Genomic DNA, 23,137 nt, shown 5'->3' with positions numbered 1-23,137 from the left:
AGCACAATTAAACCACATCATCCGGATGCCGAAAGCCGCTGGTCTTGAAGAAGAGCAACACTCACTCGGCCCATCTCCCTCAGTTTGGTCAGCATCACCACAATGGTGGAGTTGTTCTCCCACAACATCCTCCAGAAGTCCTCGGTGGTCTCCGCTAATGGGCCCTGTGTGGCTATATACGCCTTCTGTTGTCTACAGGAAGGAGAAAGTCAATCCCAACAAATTAAGGCGAGACACTACAGGTGAATAGGGTACAATTTTAAAATAATAGATATCACCATGAAACTTCCTCAGTTAGTTACTTACACAAGTATATAAAAAAAATGTATTACAAGTTTTTGAAATCTGTATGTTTAATTATGCAAATGAGGCATTATCTCTTTTAATATGCGCAATTTTGCATATATTTTCGGTAGATAGACCTGAACATATGATAAAGCCAGGTGCAAAATTATTCTTTCATTTTGTTTACACACAAGATGAAAAAAGATGTTCAGAGGGATTTCAGGATACATGCTTTCATTACCTAGGAAATCTAAACACTGTCCATTGCCTTAAAAAATTGATTTTCGCCATATTTTTTGGATTAAAACGTCACATAAATCAGGCCAGGAATGATTTATTAACAAATCCCTCTGAACATATCTTCAGAATACTGTTAAGTGTATAACTGGAGAGTTTGGTGTACATCGGAGCTACATCGGCTGAGATGTTTCTACTGGAGGATGACAAAAAACCCATTTTGAGAAAACGGCATTTAAAGATTTGTAATGTAAAAATTCATACTTTTTTAGTGGAAACAACTATTTACTGACACAATATCTCATCAAATCATTAGCAACAACAATACAAACCACCTAAATCACATCAAAACTTATAAACACAGCATTTATGGCCTTTAACTGAGCAGAAAAACAGTCAAAACACACATCTAAATGTCAGAGCGCGTCACGTGATGCATCTGAACCAATCACGGCGTCAGAAATTGACATCAGCCAATGAGATTTCGCTTTTAGGGTTAAATGCCCATTGTACTTTCACGATTGGTTACTGATAAAAAGGAAATTACCATATTTGGATCTGACAGCATTGTAAAGGACAGAGAGAGCTTTCCAGACGTGTGTGAGATTTAAAAAAGCAGACAGAGATCACGGAGCAGCGCGTTGATTTATAACGCCAACTTTTGTTGAATTTCGGAGAAATCTACGGACGCAAATAGACAAAGTGTAGTAAAATAAAGACCTAAATGTGTATTTTGGACTTTTTTTCACCACAAGTCTGAAAGGAGACATGTTATTGAAGACAAATAGGCCAAAAATCTCAAAATTGACCAGTGAAAAAACCCCGATGTTTTTGCCTGCCGTGTTTCGCCTTAAATGCAGCAAAATTGGCAAAACAAGCGACTTGCTTCACTGTCGGCGTACCTGTATCCGTCGATAAAGCTGGAGTTGATATAGTCGGACCCTTCCAGCCCTCTGATTGGCTGCAGGCACACTCGAGTTGTCTCGTACGGCATGATGTTGACCAGGCGGTTTTTAAATTTGTTGCATGGCAGATTGGCACTTATGAATCTGGAAGTGTGGGCTTTGGAGTTTGCCAAACGCTGTGGGAAGAGAAAGACACAAACATGAGAATTCAATTCAGCCAATTTCCAACAGGGATATTTAAGCTTGAAGGGCACGACTAGTGCATGGAAATCTCAGACACTCATTTAACCATTCTGACTTTTTCATTTTGGTCTAATGGCTCTATTTTCCCCCCACTCCACCTGTTTGTCTCAGACTGTCTATAACCGGGCAAGACTGGATGACCCAGTTTACTTGTGGTTGCAGGAACCTGTCATCGCTCGTTGCTGTTATAATTACCAAAAAAAAAACATGTTTCGTCCATCAGGTGGCATGAAACCCTGCTCCGAAAAACTGGAAAGTCAGGCAAAACTTTGGTGACAATCGTGAAATGGGTCACTGTCACTTTTAGGATGCCGCTTCAACATTGTGACAGGACACCACCGTTTTGTACGCACACATACACCTCGTACTCTCATGTCATGATCCAAATTAGAGCTTGTAACCATCAATTAGCATCAACCAAGCCACAGTACCCGCAATTCTTCTCCGTTTCTAGGTCAGTTGTCTGGAAGGATTGTCTCCTTTTAACCGGACGAGCCTGGCACATCTAGAAACTGTGCCTTGCTCTCGCTCGCTCTCTCTCTCTCCTATGTTCTGCCAGGTAATGCCTTTGCCCCGATATAAATCCATTCAGCTCCTGCTCCAGGCCTAGTCTTTCTCTCTTTCTTTCAGAAGCGGCCACTGGCTGTTTGTCTTCCCTTTGAGTCTTTGAGTAGCTTTCAAAAGAGGGACCTGGAAGGGCATGAGGCATTCCGGTGGGAAGCGGCAGCCATGAACCGAGCTCTTGAAATAATAAGCACGCACACACACTTTAGCTGGCTGGTTTAACGGTCCGCATCGAGTTTAAAAGTGGTTTGTGATATGGTTAGCCCAATTACTCAGGCACCTTATTAACACTTAGATAAAACGTCTCTCATACTGCCGTTGGGAAATATTCTATCCTTGTTGAATCCTCTCATTCCACGTAAATATGATAATAAATATCTTTTTAATGATTTCATTTGACCCTGGACCAAAAAACCAGTCCCAAGGGTACATTTTTTGACATTGAGATTTATACATCACCTGCAAGCTGAATAAATAAGCTTTCCATTGATGTATTGTTTGTTAGGATAGGACAATATTTGGCCGAGATACAACTATTGAAAATCTGGAAATCTAAACATTGAGAAAATCTCCTTTAAAGTTGTGCATTTATGTTCACGATTGTGCTGCATTCACTCACAAAAATACATGTTTTATATATTTACGGTAGGAAATTTACTAAATATCTTCATGGAACATGATCTTAATATCCTCATGATTTTTGGCATAAAAGAAAAATCGATAATTTTGACCCATACAATGTATTGTTGGCTATTGCCACATATATACCCGTGCGACATGTGTCTGGTTTTGTGATCCAGGGTCACATATATCAGATTATATAACAAAACCTACAAATAGTCAAATTAACCTTTTCTCAGTCTGTTTTTCAGCTAGCTAGCTTGCTAATTAGTTACCTTGTTAGTGCATACTGCTCTTTTACCTGCCAGACTAGCAAACCACTAACTGGTTAGTGTGCCATCTTATCATACCTCTAGCCGATTAGCCTGATAGCTTAGCATGCCACTATTTGATTTTCTGGCTAAAAATGCATACCACTACCCAATTATCTTGCCACTTCAATATTCACAAGGATTTATGTGAGGACCAATTGGAAAACCAATTCAGACCTTTTACTAAGCAGTTTGACAACTCATTCATTCACAAATTGGACATAGCTAATTGAGATTTAGCTGACAGAAAACAGAGGGCTATGCTACTGAAAAGTGACAATTTTCGAAAATGGCAATGGTACAACCTTGAAACTGAGACCTGTTGCTCAACTAATTGCTTTGCAACCTCGTTACCGCTAGTGCCCGACACTGCTCCCTGAGCTGGTGAGCATTACTTTGTTCCAGGCTAAAGAAAGAGACACAGAATGAGTGACAAAGTCTGAAAGAGGAAAAAAAAAACAGGAAAGAAGTAAAAGCTTTTCTAGGTCTTAGAGGCCAGAAACCTGCAGGAGTGTTTAAGTTGCCAAATGGAACCCACAATCCCTATCTGCTAATTAGCCAATGCATCGCTTCTCCTTCATCGGGTGTTAATTACCCTTCCCAGAATCCCTCTCTGGCTGTCTTCAACTCAGCGACAACTTTCAGTTGTCTCTTTTACAACTAGAGCTTAATTTTCACATCTGCATCCTCTGTAACAAAAACATGCCCCCGAGAGAGAGGCAGAGTGTTATTAACTGTCCTATGTGGCACATTTGATTATCTCGCACCCTCCAGATCAACACCTTCCAGAGCATCTCGTCTGATGAGTTGCAATTAGAGGTGAGGACTACTTTTGCTTGGCTAGTTGCACACAATAAGACTCTATCTTTGGTGTTCCCTAATTGCAATGTCTTCTGCTTACCTTAAACTCCAGTTCCATGCCGCTGACGTGCTCTCCGGCCTCCACCTGCGCCAGCTTCTGGATGTAGGAGAAGAGGCTTCGTGCCGCCACCTCCGTGTTCCCACAGGCGACGGCCTCCAGAAGGGCATCGTGGATGAAGCTGTACTGGTCTTCTGTCTGCACCATGTAGTTCCTCTGGGAGCGCATGAGTGTCACATGACCATAGATGTCTACCGTCTTCTCGTGCTTGATGCGTTCTAGCATAGCGTCGATCACGATGAAGCAGCCCGTGCGGCCCACACCAGCACTGAAAACACATGTTGTATACGGCAGGGATGAAAGAAAGTTGCAGGCAAGTTTGGTTCCCCTTCGAATGGGAACTGGCACTGTGTCCCCTAGAGGACACTATGGGTAATGCTCATAGTGTCCTCTAGGGGGCACAATGTCTCGTTCCCATGCGTAACCTGAGACGTTTGCTTTGCTAAGGACCACAGGGGACATCAAACTTGACTGCAACTGTATGAACAACTAGACTTGCTCTAGACCTAAAGTTTCCGGCTTCAGGAGCCTTGAGAAGTAGGAACAGGATTCAGACCTGCAGTGGGCAATGATGGGACCGGCGTCCGGTGGGTTGCAGGTTTTCACCCTCCTGAGGAAGGCCAGGAATGGAGTGGGGTACTCGGGAACGCCGTGGTCCGGCCAGGCGGTGAACTGGAACTGGCGAACTTCTCGCTTTTCACTAGAACCGTTCTGCAACGAGAGCAATTGCCTTTATTCTAAGTCCTATGGGTTATATTTTGATACATCTAGTCCTAGTACCTAACATAGTCAAGTCAAGCACCTAACAAGTCATGCTAGGTTGACAGGAGACGGTGGTACATGTAATCATGTGTTCTAGCATCGCCTTGTGTCACCAAAATGTCTTCTACGTTGTATTTCGACACGGGCAAGAGAGCCAGGAACATGTCTGCCGCATAGGAGATTTCGGCAAGAAGCGGGAGAGACATCAGTGTCCTGCTAGTTCCACTGCTAGCATTTATTTCTCATCCTGGACGTCTTTAAAGGGAGGTTTTGCATTTCAATGTCTCTGCTGTTTCAACAGAGGCTCCCTTTGAATAAATGAATAAATAAACGATGTAATTAAGAGCAAACTGGCCCAGTTTTGGCGGATACTTTTTTTCTCTGGCTGTCTTCTGCAGGCTGTGTTTCTCTGCAGTGGATGGGCTTGTGCAGGATTGTTTTTAAGAATTCATGACTCTGGTTTGACTGTGTGTGCGACTGCAGGATATGCACACACATAAATACACCTCAGTGTTCCAGCGAGTGTGTGTGTGTGTGTAAGGGTTGTAAGCAAACTCTGACTATTCAGCCATGCAATGCAATACAACAAACTGTGGTGCAACAAAAACACACCTCATCTGTATTCGAAGATGTCCCTTTAGTACAGACTCTGCTATACGACTAAATGAGACATTATGTTTAATCTAAACTGTCCAAGAAGACAATTTAATTGCTTATGCATAGCTCAGGAGATCTCTTGAGATCTCTTCTGAAACTAGTGGATTACTGGGGTTTTTCTTTCTGGGACAAATCGGGGAATATCCAATTACTGTCCGTGCTGTCTAGGAGAATCAATTGAGATATTGAAGAGATCTCATTTCTCTTTCCTGTGGGTTTAAAACGAAAGCTTAATCCCGTAACCATGAGCACACTCTTCATGCTCTGTACGACAGTCTCCCTTTAATCAATGCTTCGGCTCGTGTCTTATGGGCGCCCTTCACTACAGTAAAAGCTCAATCCATTTTAATTCACGTTACGGTCTGACCGTGCAACTCGCTGACCCCTCTCTATTCCTCTTCCTCCCTTCCAACCACTTCATGTTTACTTGACCGCTGTGCCGTCTGGGATGCCAATTTTGCATGGAGTCGTTTTGCTCTGGCCACTTAGCTAAGTGCCTCTCTTTGGCAGGCGTAACATTAAAAGATGATGGATGTGGAATGAGGAGATTATAAAAACATGCGCGTGTGTTGGTGGAGATGAGAACCCGGTGAGGGTTTCGGAACAAATGTCTCGTTCGCCTCAACCGTTTGCAATCATCCCGGTTGCGTACGTCTGTCGGGGCCCGGAAGCGAAACAGTGTAATGTGTCTGCTCCAAGGTCCAGAGGGAAATAACAGGCTCGTGCACAACATAAAACTCTTTAAAACAGCTAAAGCAAAGTGTTCCTAGAGCAGGGAGCGCACTTATCTCAGAAACGCCTTTTGTGTAGACCAGGGGTGTCCAATCGTGCTCCTGGAGGGCCAAGGTCCTGTGGAGTTTAGCTCAAAGACACCTGCCTGGAAGTTTCTACCAATCCTGAAGAACTTGATTAGTTTAATTAGGATTGGAGCTGAACTCTGTAGGACACTGGCCCTCCAGGAGTAGGATTAGGCCCCCCTGCGGTAGACCGTGCTTGGCTGTTTTCTTTGATATGAGATCATGCTAGGTGGCACTATTACACAGGTGGACACAAAAAGTCTTACCTTGTGTAGGGAGAAGGTGCGCACGCAGAAGGTGGCGAGTTCGATGGTGTCCAAGAGCGTCACCTGAATCATACCGTAGGTCTCTGTCCCTCTACTCGGCCAGTACTGGTCGCACTTTATCTGCAGAGGGTGAGGGAATGTTAGCATATCTGAAGTAATTCAGGTTGGTTTATCTGTCTTTATTGCATGTCGTTGACTCAGATTTACCTATACATTTCTATGCAAATTTCAGTGTGCTGAGGAATTACGGTGCTGTTGAACTAAACCTCACCGAGATCCTGCTCATCTTTTTTGGTCAAATAATCATAAGGGAGTCAAAATAAAGCCTTTTCCAAGGACATTTTGATTCTTAAAATGAGAAGTAAGACTTCAAATAGTCTCCATACACATTCACGAGAGGTTCAATCCTGCAATCACAAACCCTTCTCGTCGTCTGCCCATGTCAGATCAATTACCTTGGCATAATGTTTTCCTTCCCCACTCTGACACCTGGCACATTGACAGACCCCTGGCCTGCCACAGCCCAAATAAAGATTCACTCAATACGGAGCATGGCAAGCAGTCAGGCCGCCCCTGTGCCCTGATGCGATGTGACAGCCCACTGCTTCAAAAATGTGCAGGTTTAATGCGTCCTTTGCGCTTATGCTGCAGATTGAATGGCTCACTGTGATCGCATCTGACAGAGCTCTAATACACCATGTGGCGCCCGCTAAGATGGTGAGCGAGAGCAAGAGGGGGTGTCCTGTCCTGAGATACTGACTGAGTTTGCTGAGCCTGACAGTCTAGGGTGTGACGGAATCGTCTTCAATGAACTTCTGGACGTTACGGCTGAGGAAGTCTTCAAGATGAGGGCTTCTTAACTTCCCCTCTCTCTCTCTCTCTCTCTGATAGAGCCAAGAGATGATTCCCAGGTTGTTATCGGAGAGCCTATGTCTTTATTTCCCTCTATTTTTCTCCATCCTTTTTTGCTCATTCACTCAACCGGCAATGGCATTTCAACTGGAATAATGTCAATTTGTCCAGTATGAAGCTCAGTCTTTTTAACAAGGGTAAAAGAGATGGCCTATTAGCTCTCTTCCACAATCTAGTGAGCTGCATAGCTAGACAGTATTTTAAGGAATCACCAGCACGCTCCGTATGCAAAGGTTGTTTAAAAATGTAAGATTTGGCAAAACTATAAAGCTGATTTGAATGTCAGGAGAATGATATTTACAACTCTTCTGAAAACAATCTCTATTAAGCCACAAATGCCGTCTGCTTTTTGACTAGCCTCACCCGTGACTTCTCCTCCAGTCTGGTCATCATGACCACGGTGGCGGCTCGTTGCTCCCACACCATCCTCCAGAAGTCCCCGAAGGTCTCCGGCAGCGGCCCCTGCGTGGCTATGTATGCATTCTGCTTCCGGTAGCCGTCGATGTAGTTAGCGTTGATGTAGTCACTGCCTGTGATACCTTGAAACGAAGCATGAAGGTTGGTAACTGTGAAAGTTAGAGTCAGAATGACAGAGACATTCACTTTAAAAGGGACATATCATACAGAAGCAGGATTTGAAATAAACGATCAATATATAATGAAATATATGATCTATATACTGACATGTACATTTATTAAAGTGGCCCACATGCAAATGATGTCTTGTAAAACTACATGGCTGTTTTGGCATAGGAAAACTGGAATAACATTATGTGTTGACTTTAAAAGTGTGGTTTAATACCCGTTTCTCGGCAGTTCCAAAATGGCTGACAATGTTGCTGTGTGAGTCTCCTAACTGGTGAAAAACTTGCTACTCCACTAACGTGATATACAGTCACAGTCTGGTTAGAGGCTATTGCAGAGCTTGTGACAGATATCCATCATAGAAAATAATCCCCATGAAAGAAAAGCCATTGAGCCCCTTCACTGCCTTTTCTCACTTCCTTCCAGCTTTTCCAGCCCTGTCTAGCTCTCCGAGGGCCGGCCAACAGCTTCCACCGCAGCTGATTTAGGGCCAGATGCTATACGATGGAATTAGGCTGGACTAGGACTAAATCAGCGAGCAGAACCCACGCCGGACCCTGTCTCGCTCTCTTTCTGCCATCGCTCTGGGCGGCCCGCAGTAAATCTCCCATAAAGCAGCCAAACATTCTCCCGTCTAAGCTCAGGATCCGTGAGGCAGCGGGAATAAAGGTAAAGCCCTAGTGTGCTACTGCTAGAGGTAACAATCTTATGGTCTAGGTCTTGAGACCTCTCAAAACCACATACATGTGGCCTTGGCCCTCAAAATTTGGATCTCAGGGTCTAGTTCTGGGTACCAACATGCAGTTCTCATAATCATCATAATAATATAGGTGATTTAAGGCGAGATACGGCAGGGAAAAACATCGGTTGGTTTTCACTGGTCAATTTTGAGATTTTGGGCTATTTGTCTTCAATAACATGTCTTCTTTCAGACTTGTGGTGAAAAAAAGTCCAAAATACACATTTAGGTCTTTATTTTACTACACTTTGTCTATTTGCGTCTGTAGATTTCTCAGAAATTCAACAAAAGTTGGCGTTCTATGGTCATTTCCTTTTTATCAGCAACCAATCGTGAAAGTACAATGGGCATTTAACTCTAAAAGGGAAATCTCATTGGCTGATGTCAATTTCTGACACCGTGATTGGTTCAGACGCATCACGTGACGCGCTCTGACATTTAGATGTGTGTTTTTCTGTTCAGTTGAAGGCCATAAATGCTGTGTTTATAAGTGTTGATGTGATTTAGGTGGTTTGTATTGTTGTTGCTAATGATTTGATAAGATATTGTGTCTGTAAATAGTTGTTTCCACTAAAAAAGTATGAATTTTTACATTACAAATCTTTAAATGCCGTTTTCTCAAAATGAGTTTTTTGTCATTCTCCAGTATAAACATCTCAGCCGATGTACACCAAACTCTCCAGTTATACACTTAGCAGTATTCTGAAGATATGTCCAGAGGGATTTGTTAATAAATCATTCCTGGCCTGATTTATGTGACATTTTAATCCAAAAAATATGGCCAAAATCTATTTTTTAAGGCTATGGACAGTATATTTAGATTTCCTAGGTAATGAAAGCATATATCCTGAAATCCCTCTGAACACCTTTTTTCATATTGTGTGTAAACAAAATGAAAGAAGAATTTTGCACCTGGCTTTATCATATGTTCAGGTGTAAAATTGCGCATATTTAATGAGATCGTGCCTAATTTGCATAATTAATCATACAAATTTCAAAAACGTGTAATAAATTTTTTTATGAACTTGTGTAAGTAATCAACTGAGGAAGTTTCATGGTGATATCTATTATTTAAAAATTGTGCCCTATTCACCTGTAGTGTCTCGCCTTAACAAACTAATGTAAATATATATATGATTTGATGTAATTTATGTATGTGGCACAAGCGGTGGGGGATGAATTATGCAACAAACTCAATCCTTAAGGTTTGGGGTTTGTTCAAATCCTTCAGTAGGAGCTAATGCCATCAATTCTCTGAAACAAGTCACTTGTAATTACACTCGGGGTCCGCACTCGCTTCAGACCTCTGGCAAATAACCTACAAGAGGCATATTTAATTGTACAGTTTATCCAACACAAAAGCTTCAATCACAAACACAGGCCCATGGTGCTAAATTGTTGTTTTCGTGCTTTAACAACGAACAATGAAACACTTGGCTGTGCTCATTTTCTAGCCCCCGCTACGTCGGAGAAAAAGACAAAATTAGCAATCAGGGGGAAAAAAGAATGCCATTAAAAGCCTCTTCCCCGTCTCACAAAGCGATCGCGGGAGTGTTTCGCTTTAGTCATAGCTAAGTGAACAGAGCACGGCTGCCTGCACGAATTGTTCCACCGCTGTGTCTAATGGCGAAATCACTGCACTGTAAAATGGAAATTTCGAACTTGATTAATTTATGCATTTATGGGCGCTGTCTTTGTGATGATTCTGTTACGCTGCGTTATTGCTCATCTAAAATTGGGTCGTGGTGAACTGTGGCAAAAATCAAGGTGACGCGACGACGAGGGAGGAACCTGGGGGGAAAATATCTGTAAACAGCAAAAGAGAGCATTGAGCATTGACAGTCGCCTCTGGATGGGAAATATATGGGCATTTTACCAACATAACAGCAGAATCTCTTCTGATTTTCCACTGACGTTTTATGTTTAATCCAAAATCTTGACAGCTTCTATACCTCAACTGAAGGCACTCTGGGATAAGTCTGTGCTCTACACCATTTGCCTGCTGGTTTAATTTTGACTGCTTGTGAATTATCCGACTCTTGTTTCTTTTGTGTGTGTGAGCAGACAATAAAATTGTGTGGGAAGAAGAGAAAGTAAATTGATTTGTACGGATAAACACTGTAAAAAAACTTATAATAAAGACATAAAAATGGAGGGCGATCCTCCCAAATGCACATGATCAGGTTCTTCTGAAAGACTTCAGGACATTTCTCTAAACTAGGGCTGTAAACGATTAATCGCGATTAATCGAAATCCAAAATAAAAGTTTGTGCTTACATAATATATGTGTGTGTGTTGTGTATAATTATTTTGTATATATAAATACACACACATGCATGTATATATTTGAGAAAAATGTGTTATTTATATATAAAATAGTTATATTTATATTAGGGCTGTCAAAAGATTAATCGCGATTAATCGCATCCAAAATAAAAGTTTGTGTTTACATAATATATGTGTGTGTACTGTGTATAATTATTTTTATATATAAAAACACACACAATCATGTATATGTTTAAGAAAAATTGGTTATATTTATTTATAAAATAGTTATATATAATATCAATTATATAAATGTATATATGCAGTATATAAATGCAAATATGTCTTAAATATATACATGAATGTGTGTGTATTTATACATAATAATTATACACAGTACACACACATATATTATGTAAACAAAAACTTTTATTTTGGATGCGATTAATCGCGATTAATCTTTTGACAGCCCTAATTTATATATAATATAAATCATATAAAAATATATATGCAGTATATAAATGCAAATATTTCTCAAATATATACATGCATGTGTGTGTATTTATATATACAAAATAATTATACACAATACACACACATATATTATGTAAACACAAACTTTTATTTTGGATGCGATTAATCGCGATTAATCTTTTGACAGCCCTAATATAAATATAACTATTTTATATATAAATAACAAATTTTTCATAAATATATACATGCATGTGTGTGTATTTATATATACAAAACAATTATACACAATAAACACGCATAGATTATGTAAACACAAACTTTTATTTTGGATTCGATTAACCACGATTAATCGTTTACAGCCCTACTCTAAACTGCTTTTTTTTGGGAAGCCAGACGGATCTATGGGGGCGACAACAAAGTTCAGTCATTCTGGAACCTTTAGGTGCTACGTATTGAGACGGATTTCTTTTTATAAAATCTGTGTGTGTGTGTGTGTGTGTGTGTGTGTGTGTGTGTGTGTAGTTCTGCCCGACCTTCGATGGGTGCCAGGATTACGCGGGAGTGGTCGTAGGCGATGACGTTGGCGTATCGGTTCTTGGGTTTGTTGACCTCCAGGTTGGAATGCTCCCAGGTGAACTGCTGACCCGGATCGATGGACTGTGGAGAGAAAGTACGGAATGAAACCACCCTCAGGGCTTTTCCCAATCCCCTCAGCATCACAGGCATGAATACTAATGTGAGAAGAGAGTGAGTCTGCATCCGCCAGAACATCAGAAGAAGGTGGAGAAACCGAGGAGAGTTCAACACTCAGAAAGCGGGGTTGAGTGAGGCCACAAGGCCTGGGAGGACTAAAACTCGCGGATGGGAAAGAAATGAGAATCCTTCACAAAGCAGCGCAGATAAACATTCACAACAAGATAAAAGTCCAGCGTCTACCGCAATCACAGCGCACATTAAAGTGCAATTAAAAGCCGTTTTAAAATATTCACGAGCATTCGGCCAGGTTGCTTTGTCTGGACCGTTACGTGGACAGTGAATAATAGCAAAGGCAACGCTGATAAAAGAGTCTGTTCCTTCCTGTGAGGGGTTGAATTATCTGGCGCCAGCAAGATAAATGCCACCACATTCCCAATATGAGAATTTCTGAATAAATATTCTATTCCCCTGTCGGGGTAATTTAGTATTCCATTATGATTCCGAGCCTGTTCTCGGGCAATGGCTCCGTCCCAGCTCTTCTAGCTTGAGGGATGTTTTCATTTAGGCGACCGTCTCTGCATGCTGAAACTGGGACTAAATAACCCACAATGAGGGGTTTTGATGTAACTGTTTACCCTGCGATGATTACAGGCACAAATAACAGAGCACGGATCCTCCGCAGGTTGTCCGTGCTCTCGAACACGTCTCTCTTATCATCTACCCTGAAAACCGCCTGTGGGTTTTAACGCATCGGTCTGGATTGGTTCGGTTCTGCTCAGAGACAAATGCCAGACTGTGCTGTAATATAACGGATCACATATGAATGGAAGATTGATGTCATAATCCGGAGTTTGGGAATCCACGGCGTGGTTTTGCATAACGCCCACATCCTCGTATCGGACCAAAACTCTTTTTCTGCTCCACATCAGCATCCATCTCTAATGTTGATTTTTTCTTCTCTAGCCCAGTTTTTAACAAACATCACTCTTTGATTTAACTAGCTATTATTAGCATACTGAAGATCAAACACTACATTCCTTCCATTTTTTTTCCTTCTAGAGCAGCAGTTCCCAAACTTTATCATCAGCTGACCTCAATTATGTACTTGAAATGCAACCTCTCAAATGTAATGACTCTTGCAGTTCTATTGTAAACCTCTAGGTGTCCCCTTTGGAAACAAAAAAATACTGTGTTTTATTCAAGAAGACTGATCAAATTTCTTGTAGCAATTTATGAAACTCTGCAGCTAAAACTCTGACTTTGCTGGATTACGCCATTGTTTGCTCACTTTTTGCGAGGTCAGAAACTAAATATTCAACTATCTACTACTCAGGCTGCTTAAGAATGACTTTCTTCAGTTGGCTAGCATATGCAGCTAATGCTAATCTATATGCTAACCCAATGTCCCCTAAATGATAGCGGGTTGGCTCAACTCAAGCGTGCCCATGTTCCTGCTGAGATATCGGGTCTGGCTCACGCTGGGAGGCATTTAAGATGGCATTAAGCCCCGGGGGTGTTGATGGCAGTGCTGCTGTAGCACACTGTGATTTAAGATGGACGACGACATTTGCTCTATGCAAATGAAGGCTGATTCAGCAATAGTAAGGGCTAATCAGCAGCCGCTACATGTACGAGCCCAGCACTCCAAACAGAGACATCCGTGCCACGGGGCACATGAGTAACGGCCATAATAGTCAAAAATAATAGTCTCAATCTGAATTGGTTTATTAGGAAAACCCACAGGTGCACTGTCTTGAACAGCTTTGATTTTTCGTAACACAAAATAGCAGGGCCTAAAATTACACTCACCAAGCACTGAATGCGTATGAATCGGCATTGGCGAGTATATGAAACTGTCACTCGCAATTGGTCAGTCACATTTTTATGAATTCTAACAATGCATGAACGTGAACGCTCGGGACAGTTGATGGGCCAGTGCTGCATCGTCACGAAAGTTTAAGCCTTGACAATTTCCATATTCAAGAGCAAGAAGACATGAAAGGGAGCTCTTTTTTTACTCGCGCGCTGTGTGGATAGCGTGAATACTAAACTGAACTCTCTTTCACGTCTTCTTGCGATCAACTGGAGAAATTCACAGTAAATTATGTAAAAAAAATTGTGAGTATCCTAGTAAACAGTCGGTTATGTCTTAAGTGAATTGTAAACATCTGAAAAAGTCAACGCAAGTGTGTTACTATCAGTATATTAGATCCATGCATTCGCTCTTAAAGTGACAGTAGCCTAATAAGGATTCATTAATAAAGATGTTTAATTTATACAATGAAGACTATGCAGTGTTATTTTACATTTGCTTACTTTATAACATTTCTGTACCTGAAAACTACTTTTAGACCTACCTGAAAAGCACTGTTTATTTAATTTGTATCTTTGTTATATTGTATTTCTTTGTGCTTCTGCCTTATTTTATTTCTGACTTAGTACTTATACTTGTCTTTAATAATATTTTAAATTTATATTAGTTAGGCTAGTAGTTTTAGCTGTGGTCTTGAAAATAGAAATTGGAAGAGAGAATTGTGAATTTTCACTGGTATCTAACATTTTGATGTCAGTTTTTGCAAAAACATTTCAATTTCCGGTAAAAAAATGTTTTATTTAGGGCCGGTAAATTGTCCTAAGTCACCGACTATTGGCTGGTGTTGCAAAAGGTTAGTTTTATACCCTGCAAAATAATATTTTTTGACAAATATGCCGTACCTCGTACTCCTGGGAGAGCTTCAGGTTGTCGTTGGCCTTCAGTAGATCTGTGTGCTCGGCTAGCTCCGAGATGGGTATGGGCGGGTGGTTCATCATACCTGTGCACCCATCAGGAGAAGAAGACACAGAAAGACAAGGTCAGTAAGACCACCATGGCCAAGAAAGGCAGTCAGAAGCAAAATCCCAAATGTTGGTGGAGAAAGCGGGATCAGGGTTGGGGGAAGACACCCAAGCAGGGGAGATAATGAGGTGGGACTGGAGTGAGGAACAGTGGGTGATGTTAGGGACACAGTGTGACCAGGCCAGAGCTCTACATCCTCAATCCGTCCAATCAGGATCGTTCTAATACAAAAAAAAACAAAAAAAACCCAACTGACTTTATACAGACAATATGAAGGCAAGGACCTAAGGACCATTGCTAAGGTGCTACAAAACCCCCAGACCAATTACAACGCTGATAGGGGTCAAATGGTTCCTAATAGCTTTGCAATATTTCCGAAGCAATGAAATGTCTTCGGTCTCGCTCCACTATAGCTAAAAATGATGAGCAGAGGACACTCCATGCACTCAGACAAACCATACGTTTGTACTCAACGGGCTAAGACGAAGAGAACAATGTGCTTGGTTGCCTTCATAAAAAACTAATTCTCAAACAGAGTCACAGACACAACCCCGAAAGATCTGCCTTTGGGAAATAAGTTCATGTCTGCAGAGCCAAAAGATAATAGATTTAATCAAATGCAAAATCTGAAAACTTCTATTTCACCGAGGCGAGACGTAAGGCTAAAACCACAATACAAGATTGATGCTTGTCACCCTATGTACATTGTTCACAGCGATGGTGATTGGATCCATGTTCCCTATGTAGGGTTAACCCGGTGTTCCTCTAAAAATAGGGGTTCTGGATGACTACCTACCAATAGGGTTTAGATTGATCCGTAATTAAAGACACCTGAAACTGCCAATTAAGGTCGTAAGGATCACCAGAAACATCCGGGCAGGAAAGTGGCCATCCAGGAGCAAGATTGGTCACCCCTTCCCTAACCATAACCATAACCATAACTCTAATCCTGTCAAGTAGGGAGTTCTGGCAGTCTGATACTGTTTATTGTAGACCTGAACACTAAAGTACACAAGCTTCCGTCTTGTATTTCACTAAACAGACACATTTGCATGTCATTTATGGTCTTGTAGTCCAAAAACGAAATATGGACTTACTGTTCTGGGGGGAAAAATCTGGAAAGCTTCCACACTAAACACGAAAAATACGAGCAAGCGAGAGGTAGAAAAATATAATATTGCCTTTCCCTAGAGGAGACGTCTTGCCTTAATATTTCCAGCAGCTTTCCTTCTGGCAGAAGCTTGCAGTAATTTCCTTACGTAACCCTTCGTTTGAGCAATGATGGGAAATAAAGCTCTCGAGGAGGAGGGCTGATGATGGGGGTAATCAGGGTGAGGTAGGGGGTTTATTCGAGAGTTCTGGCCTGGGTTAAGATGACCCGATGGTACCGGTGAAAAGTGAAGTGTCGTGTTCTCAGCTTCAGTTCAGTCAAAGCTGAGCAAGCGTGTCACAGAAGCAGCCACCCATGCTAACCCTGCAAGACCTTTCCTCAAACAAGCACATGTTTGCTCAGACCCCCCCCCCCCCCCCCAAAAAAAACCCTAGGCCGTGCTGGAGTTAATCTAGTTATTAATTAGTAATGGAATAAAGCAGAAAACAAACAAGCTCTTCCTAAGATGGGCGCTAACTTATGTACAGAGGCCACTGGACTTTCTTTCATCGTCTACTTCAGAGGTCAAGAGTTGGCTTAATGTTGACATCTTCCTTCAAGAGTACTGTGATTTAATTAGGCATAGATAATCTGCATAATCACATTAGCCATGCTCAATTTGACACGTTTTTTTCTTCTTCTTCTCTAAATGTTGTATGCTGCAAATGACTTTGCTTGGGTTTGATTGAGATTGAACTTACTGATTGGACGTCATGAAAACCCCCCCAAAAACTATGCAAATAACGCCACTCAACAAGATGTCTTGAAAAAGTTCTAGCTGTACTTTTTGTGTTATGTGAGAATTTGATGAATTACCGGACGCTAACACTTCTGTAAGTCTACAAATGTTATTTTCACCAGCCCGGCCAAGCTCTTAGAGATTGTCTGGAATCAGTTTTAACCTCTTAAGGTGAACCAAGATAATGTATGCCAAAGCACTCCCGAAAAAGATGCGAAGGGCAACTTTGGCAAACAACCTGAGATCAGACCTGCATGCTAAATGACAACAGCCTCCATAATGCAATGAGAAAGGCCAATCGAAGCCCAACAAACTCTTTCCAATGTCAACCTATTCCTCAACTTTGCTCCGTGTCAACAACAATTACTCTTCGTCCATTTTTCTATTTCATGAACAGGCTGTTATTTGTTTGTTCTCAGGAATTTTCTCCCTGCAAGATGTAAGAAACAATTACATTTAATCCGATCGGGGTGCAAAAAAATGCTTTAACCTCTGCAGGTTTCTTTGTTATCAAAATTAACCCTCCGGTGCTGTTCAGTTTTCGGCCATAGTTTTTTTGTGTGTTGAGTTTTTAGAAGTTTTTAGTTCATTGGAATGGTAAGAAACTTGGTAACGGGTTTGCCACTTGCTGTGAGAACACAGACACACACAAAGATCATTTGAAAAGGTTCAAAGATCCTGAAAAAAATAGTCACTTGTATTGTTCAGGGTAAAAAATTAGCACATTGGAAATGAATGGGAAGCTAATTTCATCTAGAGGAAGCGTTTGGTACTGCGCCCCCAAAAAAATCTAACTGAAAGCTCTTTTTTTTTTAGATATCAACCACAAATATGTAAAACAGCTTGTTTAGATTTATGGGTTTGATTTTCTCAGATTCATATAAAAATTGAAAATGGTATTTTTGTGCATTTAACATAATACATGTATAATTTTATAACTTTTTTCAAGTTAACTTTTTAACAACTTTTTTCACTTCAGCAATAATCTGCCAAGTGTCATCTTTAAAAAGAGACCAAACGTTGCTGGAAATTTCATTTTTCAGGTCTATGCTCAAAAAGGGATAATAACTACTGCATAAATATTATTTAGTACCATAAAATCCCCTAAAAATACAATCTATTAAATAAAAAAATATTATCAAACTAAAACATAGTACAATCAGGGTAATTTTTGTATGACACGTGAACAGTACCAGAGGGTTAAACACATTCAATTTCAAGTATTTATGCAAAAGATATAAAAAGTGTACTTAAAGTCTGTGTAAGAAAGGTATAAAACTCTTTCAAGGACAAATTCGTGTTGCTGTTCATTTCCTTTCTGCTCTCTCTGCCAGGATTTTTGCGTCTCTCACTCTTTTTATCCCATGCAATCAAGCTCAAGATCACGGAGCGCGAGAGAAGCAAACTCTCTAATTACATATTTTCAGTCTCTTATTTGTGCTTGACAGGTGATGCAAATAACAAATCCTTTTGATATCCTCTGCTGCTGTTCGCGAAACGGTTTTATGCGATTGTTCATTTACATATAAAAGGGAAAAACGCTTGGTATATTTCCCCATAAAAACAACCAAAAAAGGGAGCCGTGCTTCTCTTTCCTCTGCCTCGCTGGGGGGCGGGGGGGATGTATCAAATGTCGGACTATTGTTCGCGGAGGGTTTAATTAATTCGGCTCGTTATCTCTGCCTGCAGAACGACCCCATCGGGGGACGGAGAGGAATGGGGGGGCGGACGGACAGCCGGGAAGAGGACGCTGGAATGTGCGGAGACCTGTGTAAGAGTTAGAGCCGTCTCTACACCATCAGCTGTGACTGCAGTGCTTTTACTGTGGATTAATAGAGTTCAGCCAACAGCCGTGAGAACAAAGCAATCGACAAGCAGAAATACTAAACACATCAAAAAGGAAAAATCAAAAGCCGTGTTACGAAAGAAAGTTAAAAGCAGTCATAATTAAGATGAAACTGTTGATTATGCATAATGCAGAACTAATGTCAAGGAAAATTGTGGGTGTATCTTTTATGCATATACAGGTGCAAAAGTTCAGTAATTCAACTTAAAAGGTGAAACTAATATATTATATAGACTCATTGCATGCAATTAGATATTTCAAGCCTTTATTTGTTATAATTTTGATGATTATGGCTTACAGCTAAACCCCAAAATTAGAATATTGTGAAAAGGTTTTCATAAGATGTAAGCCATAATCATCAAAATTATAACAAATAAAGGCTTGAAATATCTCACTTTACATGTAATGAGTCTATATAATATATTAGTTCCACCTTTTAAGTTAAATTACTGAAATAAATGAACTTTTGCATGATATTCAAATTTTTCGGGTTTCATCTGTACATTTTAAAAATATATGTTTTATATATTTATAAATATATATATATATATACACACACAAGACATAAGCTATAAACTTTTTATACTTCATACTGGCTAACATTGTCTTTTAAGCACTAAAAATTGAATAAAAAAATGGGTAGGAAAAATAGTATTATTTACTATATTTTATCCTAAATGATGCACCTCATAGAGGAACAGCAATTGCTAATGAGATACAGGTTTAGGTTTCATTTGAGGTACGACTCCTTTTAACTTTCCCAGGGTTACGGGAGTGAACATTAGCGCAGATCCGGCAGTTTGTGAAGGGAAGGGGGAAAAAAGTCATATGCAAATGTAGTCGGAGCACACAACCCATTATTTCGGATGTGGGGCAGACGCATTAAAAAAAGATAAGGAAACACCAAAGCTCAGCGCGAGATGTGAGCACTAACTTTCATAGTCAAAACCGGCTTCACTGACAGGACTGCTTAGACCCGAATCTGTGAAAAACAGCAAACACCAAAAATAAAAATAAAAGCATCCCTTTTAAATGCACTGATAATTAGTTGAGAACAAAATCTTGAAATGGATTGAAATAAATGTAAAAATAAGAGAAATGCAAGGAAATTAATAAGCTTCTCTTTTAAACATTTGCTCCCTCTAATTAATTTTTCACACTACATTGTGCATTTTTAAACAGGCAGGAGAACGGACCACCCCTGCTTTGAATGAAGGCGGTAATCCTCGCGAGGGTCCTCGGTGTTGGATCCGACGCCAAGCAGTCTGTCAGACAGTGGAAGTAGGACACTCACTCACATTCACCCAACATCAGAGCCGCTGATGTGTATTACACACACAGAATGACGCTATAAACCAGTGGAGATGCTGTTTATACCACGGTGGAATTGGTCAAATCCAACATTAAGGGGAGACGCCCCATGTGAATAGGTAAAAAACCCAACTAATTGATATCAGCATGAAACTTCCCCAGTTGATTACTGACATTGACAAATATCTTTTGTATTACAAGTTTTTAGAATATTTATGTTTAAATATGCAAATTAGGTATTATCTCATTAAATATGTGCTAATTCGCATATATTTCCAGAAGAGAAATCTGAAAATTGGATGAAGCCAGATTCCAAATTCTTGTTTCATACAGAGTTTTTACAGAGGGGATTTTGGATGTCTCTTTTTATCACTACATTAATCAGAAAAAACTGTCAACAGCCATAAAAAAAAATCTATTTTCGCCCCGTTTTAAGGTATAAATGTTGTATAAATCAGAATCTGAATGATATATGAACATATATCTCTGTAAAAACCTTAAGAATGTAGATAGGAATACAACTGGAAAGTTTGGTGTATGTAAGTGGTGTAAGATTGAGAAAACGGAGATTTGTATTGTAAATATTCATACTTTTTGCCCCATTGTACTTTCACGATTGGTTGCTGATAAAAAAGGAAATGACCATATTTGGATCCGACAGCATTGTACAGGAGAGAGATGTTGAGCATGATGATTTAGAACGGCAACTTTTGTTGAATTTAGGAGAAATCTACAGACGCAAATAGACAAAGTGTAGTAAAATAAAGACCTAAATGTGTATTTTGGACTTTTTTCACCACAAGTCTGAAAGAAGACATGTTATTGAAGACAAATAGCCCAAAAAACGATGTTTTTGCCTGCCGTGTGTCGCCTTAAGACGCATTATACAATTCACTATAGCCTCTACCTGACTCCATGGTAGTTTTTTAAAGAATAAACTCTTAAAGTATCAGATGCCAGCGTCGCCCGAGCGGTAAAAGCACATACGGTCACTGTTTAGCGCTCGACGTCTGTCCAGCTGTCTGGAGAGCGAGCGCATGAGGAACGTCTTTAGCTTCTGTTGTTGAGCTCTGAACCATCTGTGATGACTTTAGGCACACGACACCTATGCAGACGGGCCAGATGAACATGTTAGCAAGTGGATCAGATTTGAATTAGCATTATAATTAGTAGGCTTTCGACCAAAAATTTCTTTTTATGCTGTATGTTGGCTAACATGACTGTTGTCAAGCAAAAAACATACTTGTATAAGAAAAATAGGGTTATTTATTTATATATTTATTTAATTATATATTTATGTAAGTTTTATTGGTGGTCATGTTTGCATTAGCTAAAATAAAAATGAAAAAAAAAGTAGAAATTAAGGTTAAAACTTTATTGAGTGGATAAAGTTCAGGATTATTATTTTAATTAGCATATATTTATCCTTGTTTATTTATTATTTATTTATGTTTCATGGTGACCATGTTTATATCAGCCAAAATAAAAATTAAAAATTAAAAAGGCAAAACTGTACAGATTTATAAATTCAACAGTCATATCGGTAACATAAAAATAGTTATCGGTTAACTATATCTGCCAAAATTAAAAGCAGAAATGAAGGTTAATACTTTAATAAGTGGATGAATTATAATTATAATTTAGGATTATTATTATAATTAACATTATAAATAGAATGCATTATATATTGGTGAACCATATACAGCCCAAAAAATTATAATATTTAAACTTTTAAAGATAAAATTTTTTCTTTATTTAAATAATGTTAAACATTAATATAGATCATTATTTTATTTTAACAAAAAAGTATTCATTAAAATACAATTTTTTAAACAATGTTTTTTTTAAAAAAACAATTATTAAAATAATTATCGGTTACTGTTTTAAAGTGTCTACATCTGTGCATCGCCTTAATTATAAGATATAAACAGTATTTGCAATAAGCATCGTTTGCCTTTCTACCGCCCAAATCCATATAAATAATAAACTGTATTATATATTAAAATATTAAATATTAGAAACCCATTTTTCTTAAATAATGAGACATATTTCTTGGTAAAAGAGAAGAAATCAATTAAAAAAATTAATGTGGTTTTTAAGATTTAAGCAAGCATTACAGGGATTACAAATCTTTAATTTACAGACACGATTTATCACAGGCTTAGAGACACCATTGTGTCACGTTACACAGTTTGCTCATAAAAACGGTGTGTTCTAACACACTTAAAGGTAGGGTAGGTCAGAATTGTCTAAAAGAACTTTTATTCAAATTTGTTTAAACTGTCTTTATATACCAATGCATAATTAAAATGCAAGTACTCTAAAATAGAGAGTATAAAAAACTGAGTGACTCTAGTGTATTTAATCTTCAATAAACACAGCTCATTAATTCCATTCACTCCCGCCTAAACACGGGTGCGCGACGGCGCGCACGTGGGCAGAGCCAGTAATAGCGGCGGTAGTCATGGCGACGGAGAGTGACAGTCGCGCAAGCCAATCACTTGTTTCGTCATGGTAGGAATTAATGAGCTGTGTTTTTTGAAGATTAAATACACTATAGTCACTCAATTTTTATACTCTCTTTTTCAAAGTACTTACATTTTAATTATGTATTGGTATATAAAGACAGTTTAAGCCAATTTGAAAAAAAGTTCTTTAGACAATTCTTACCTACCCAACCTTTAATAATACCAATACCAACAGACTAAAGAGGCGTCTGAAGAACTGAGCCCAGTCTGAGCCTGAGTGTGCTGCGAAACAAACAGCACGTCAGCGTCTCGTCTCGTCAGGATAAGCGCAGTGGTCGAGCGCCATATGTGCCAGTCATCCATGTGAACTGAAGTGTGCTGCTGTGAACAATGGACCCTATTAGCTAATGGAAATGTCGCAAATGTTTCCCCCGTCCCAGTTAATTGGGCTAAAATGTCCGCTTAAATAAAAATTCACCAAGCAAAGAGATAATGACATCCCGCACTTAAAAAGAACAACGTCGCGTCACAAATTGAACGCTCCTCAAT

The 23,137-nt window shown here is 39.7% G+C and overlaps 1 protein-coding gene across 15 annotated transcripts in view; it reads right to left on the bottom strand.

The window, feature by feature from the left end:
- ptprsa (protein tyrosine phosphatase receptor type Sa) overlaps positions 1-23,137 on the bottom strand; it is a 234,714-nt gene that overhangs the window by 9,858 nt on the left and 201,719 nt on the right. For 5 of the 15 annotated variants that reach the window (XM_079594307.1, XM_079594300.1, XM_079594308.1 and 2 more), the window contains 9 exons: positions 19,744-19,791; positions 14,954-15,051; positions 12,076-12,199; positions 7,843-8,045; positions 6,568-6,687; positions 4,642-4,796; positions 4,068-4,353; positions 1,425-1,603; positions 66-192 (listed from right to left, as the gene is read on the bottom strand). In XM_079594307.1, coding sequence (XP_079450433.1) covers positions 66-192; positions 1,425-1,603; positions 4,068-4,353; positions 4,642-4,796; positions 6,568-6,687; positions 7,843-8,045; positions 12,076-12,199; positions 14,954-15,051; positions 19,744-19,791 — 1,340 coding nt within the window. The remainder of the gene's footprint in view (positions 1-65; positions 193-1,424; positions 1,604-4,067; positions 4,354-4,641; positions 4,797-6,567; positions 6,688-7,842; positions 8,046-12,075; positions 12,200-14,953; positions 15,052-19,743; positions 19,792-23,137) is intronic. The other 10 variants (XM_079594310.1, XM_079594312.1, XM_079594313.1 and 7 more) reach the window with 3 other exon arrangements.

This window comes from Phoxinus phoxinus, assembly GCF_949152265.1.
Source record: "Phoxinus phoxinus genome assembly, chromosome: 20".
Classification (NCBI taxonomy): Eukaryota; Metazoa; Chordata; class Actinopteri; order Cypriniformes; family Leuciscidae; genus Phoxinus; species Phoxinus phoxinus.
Note: the sequence above shows the minus strand (reverse complement) of the source record. Positions and strands in the feature narration are given on the sequence as shown.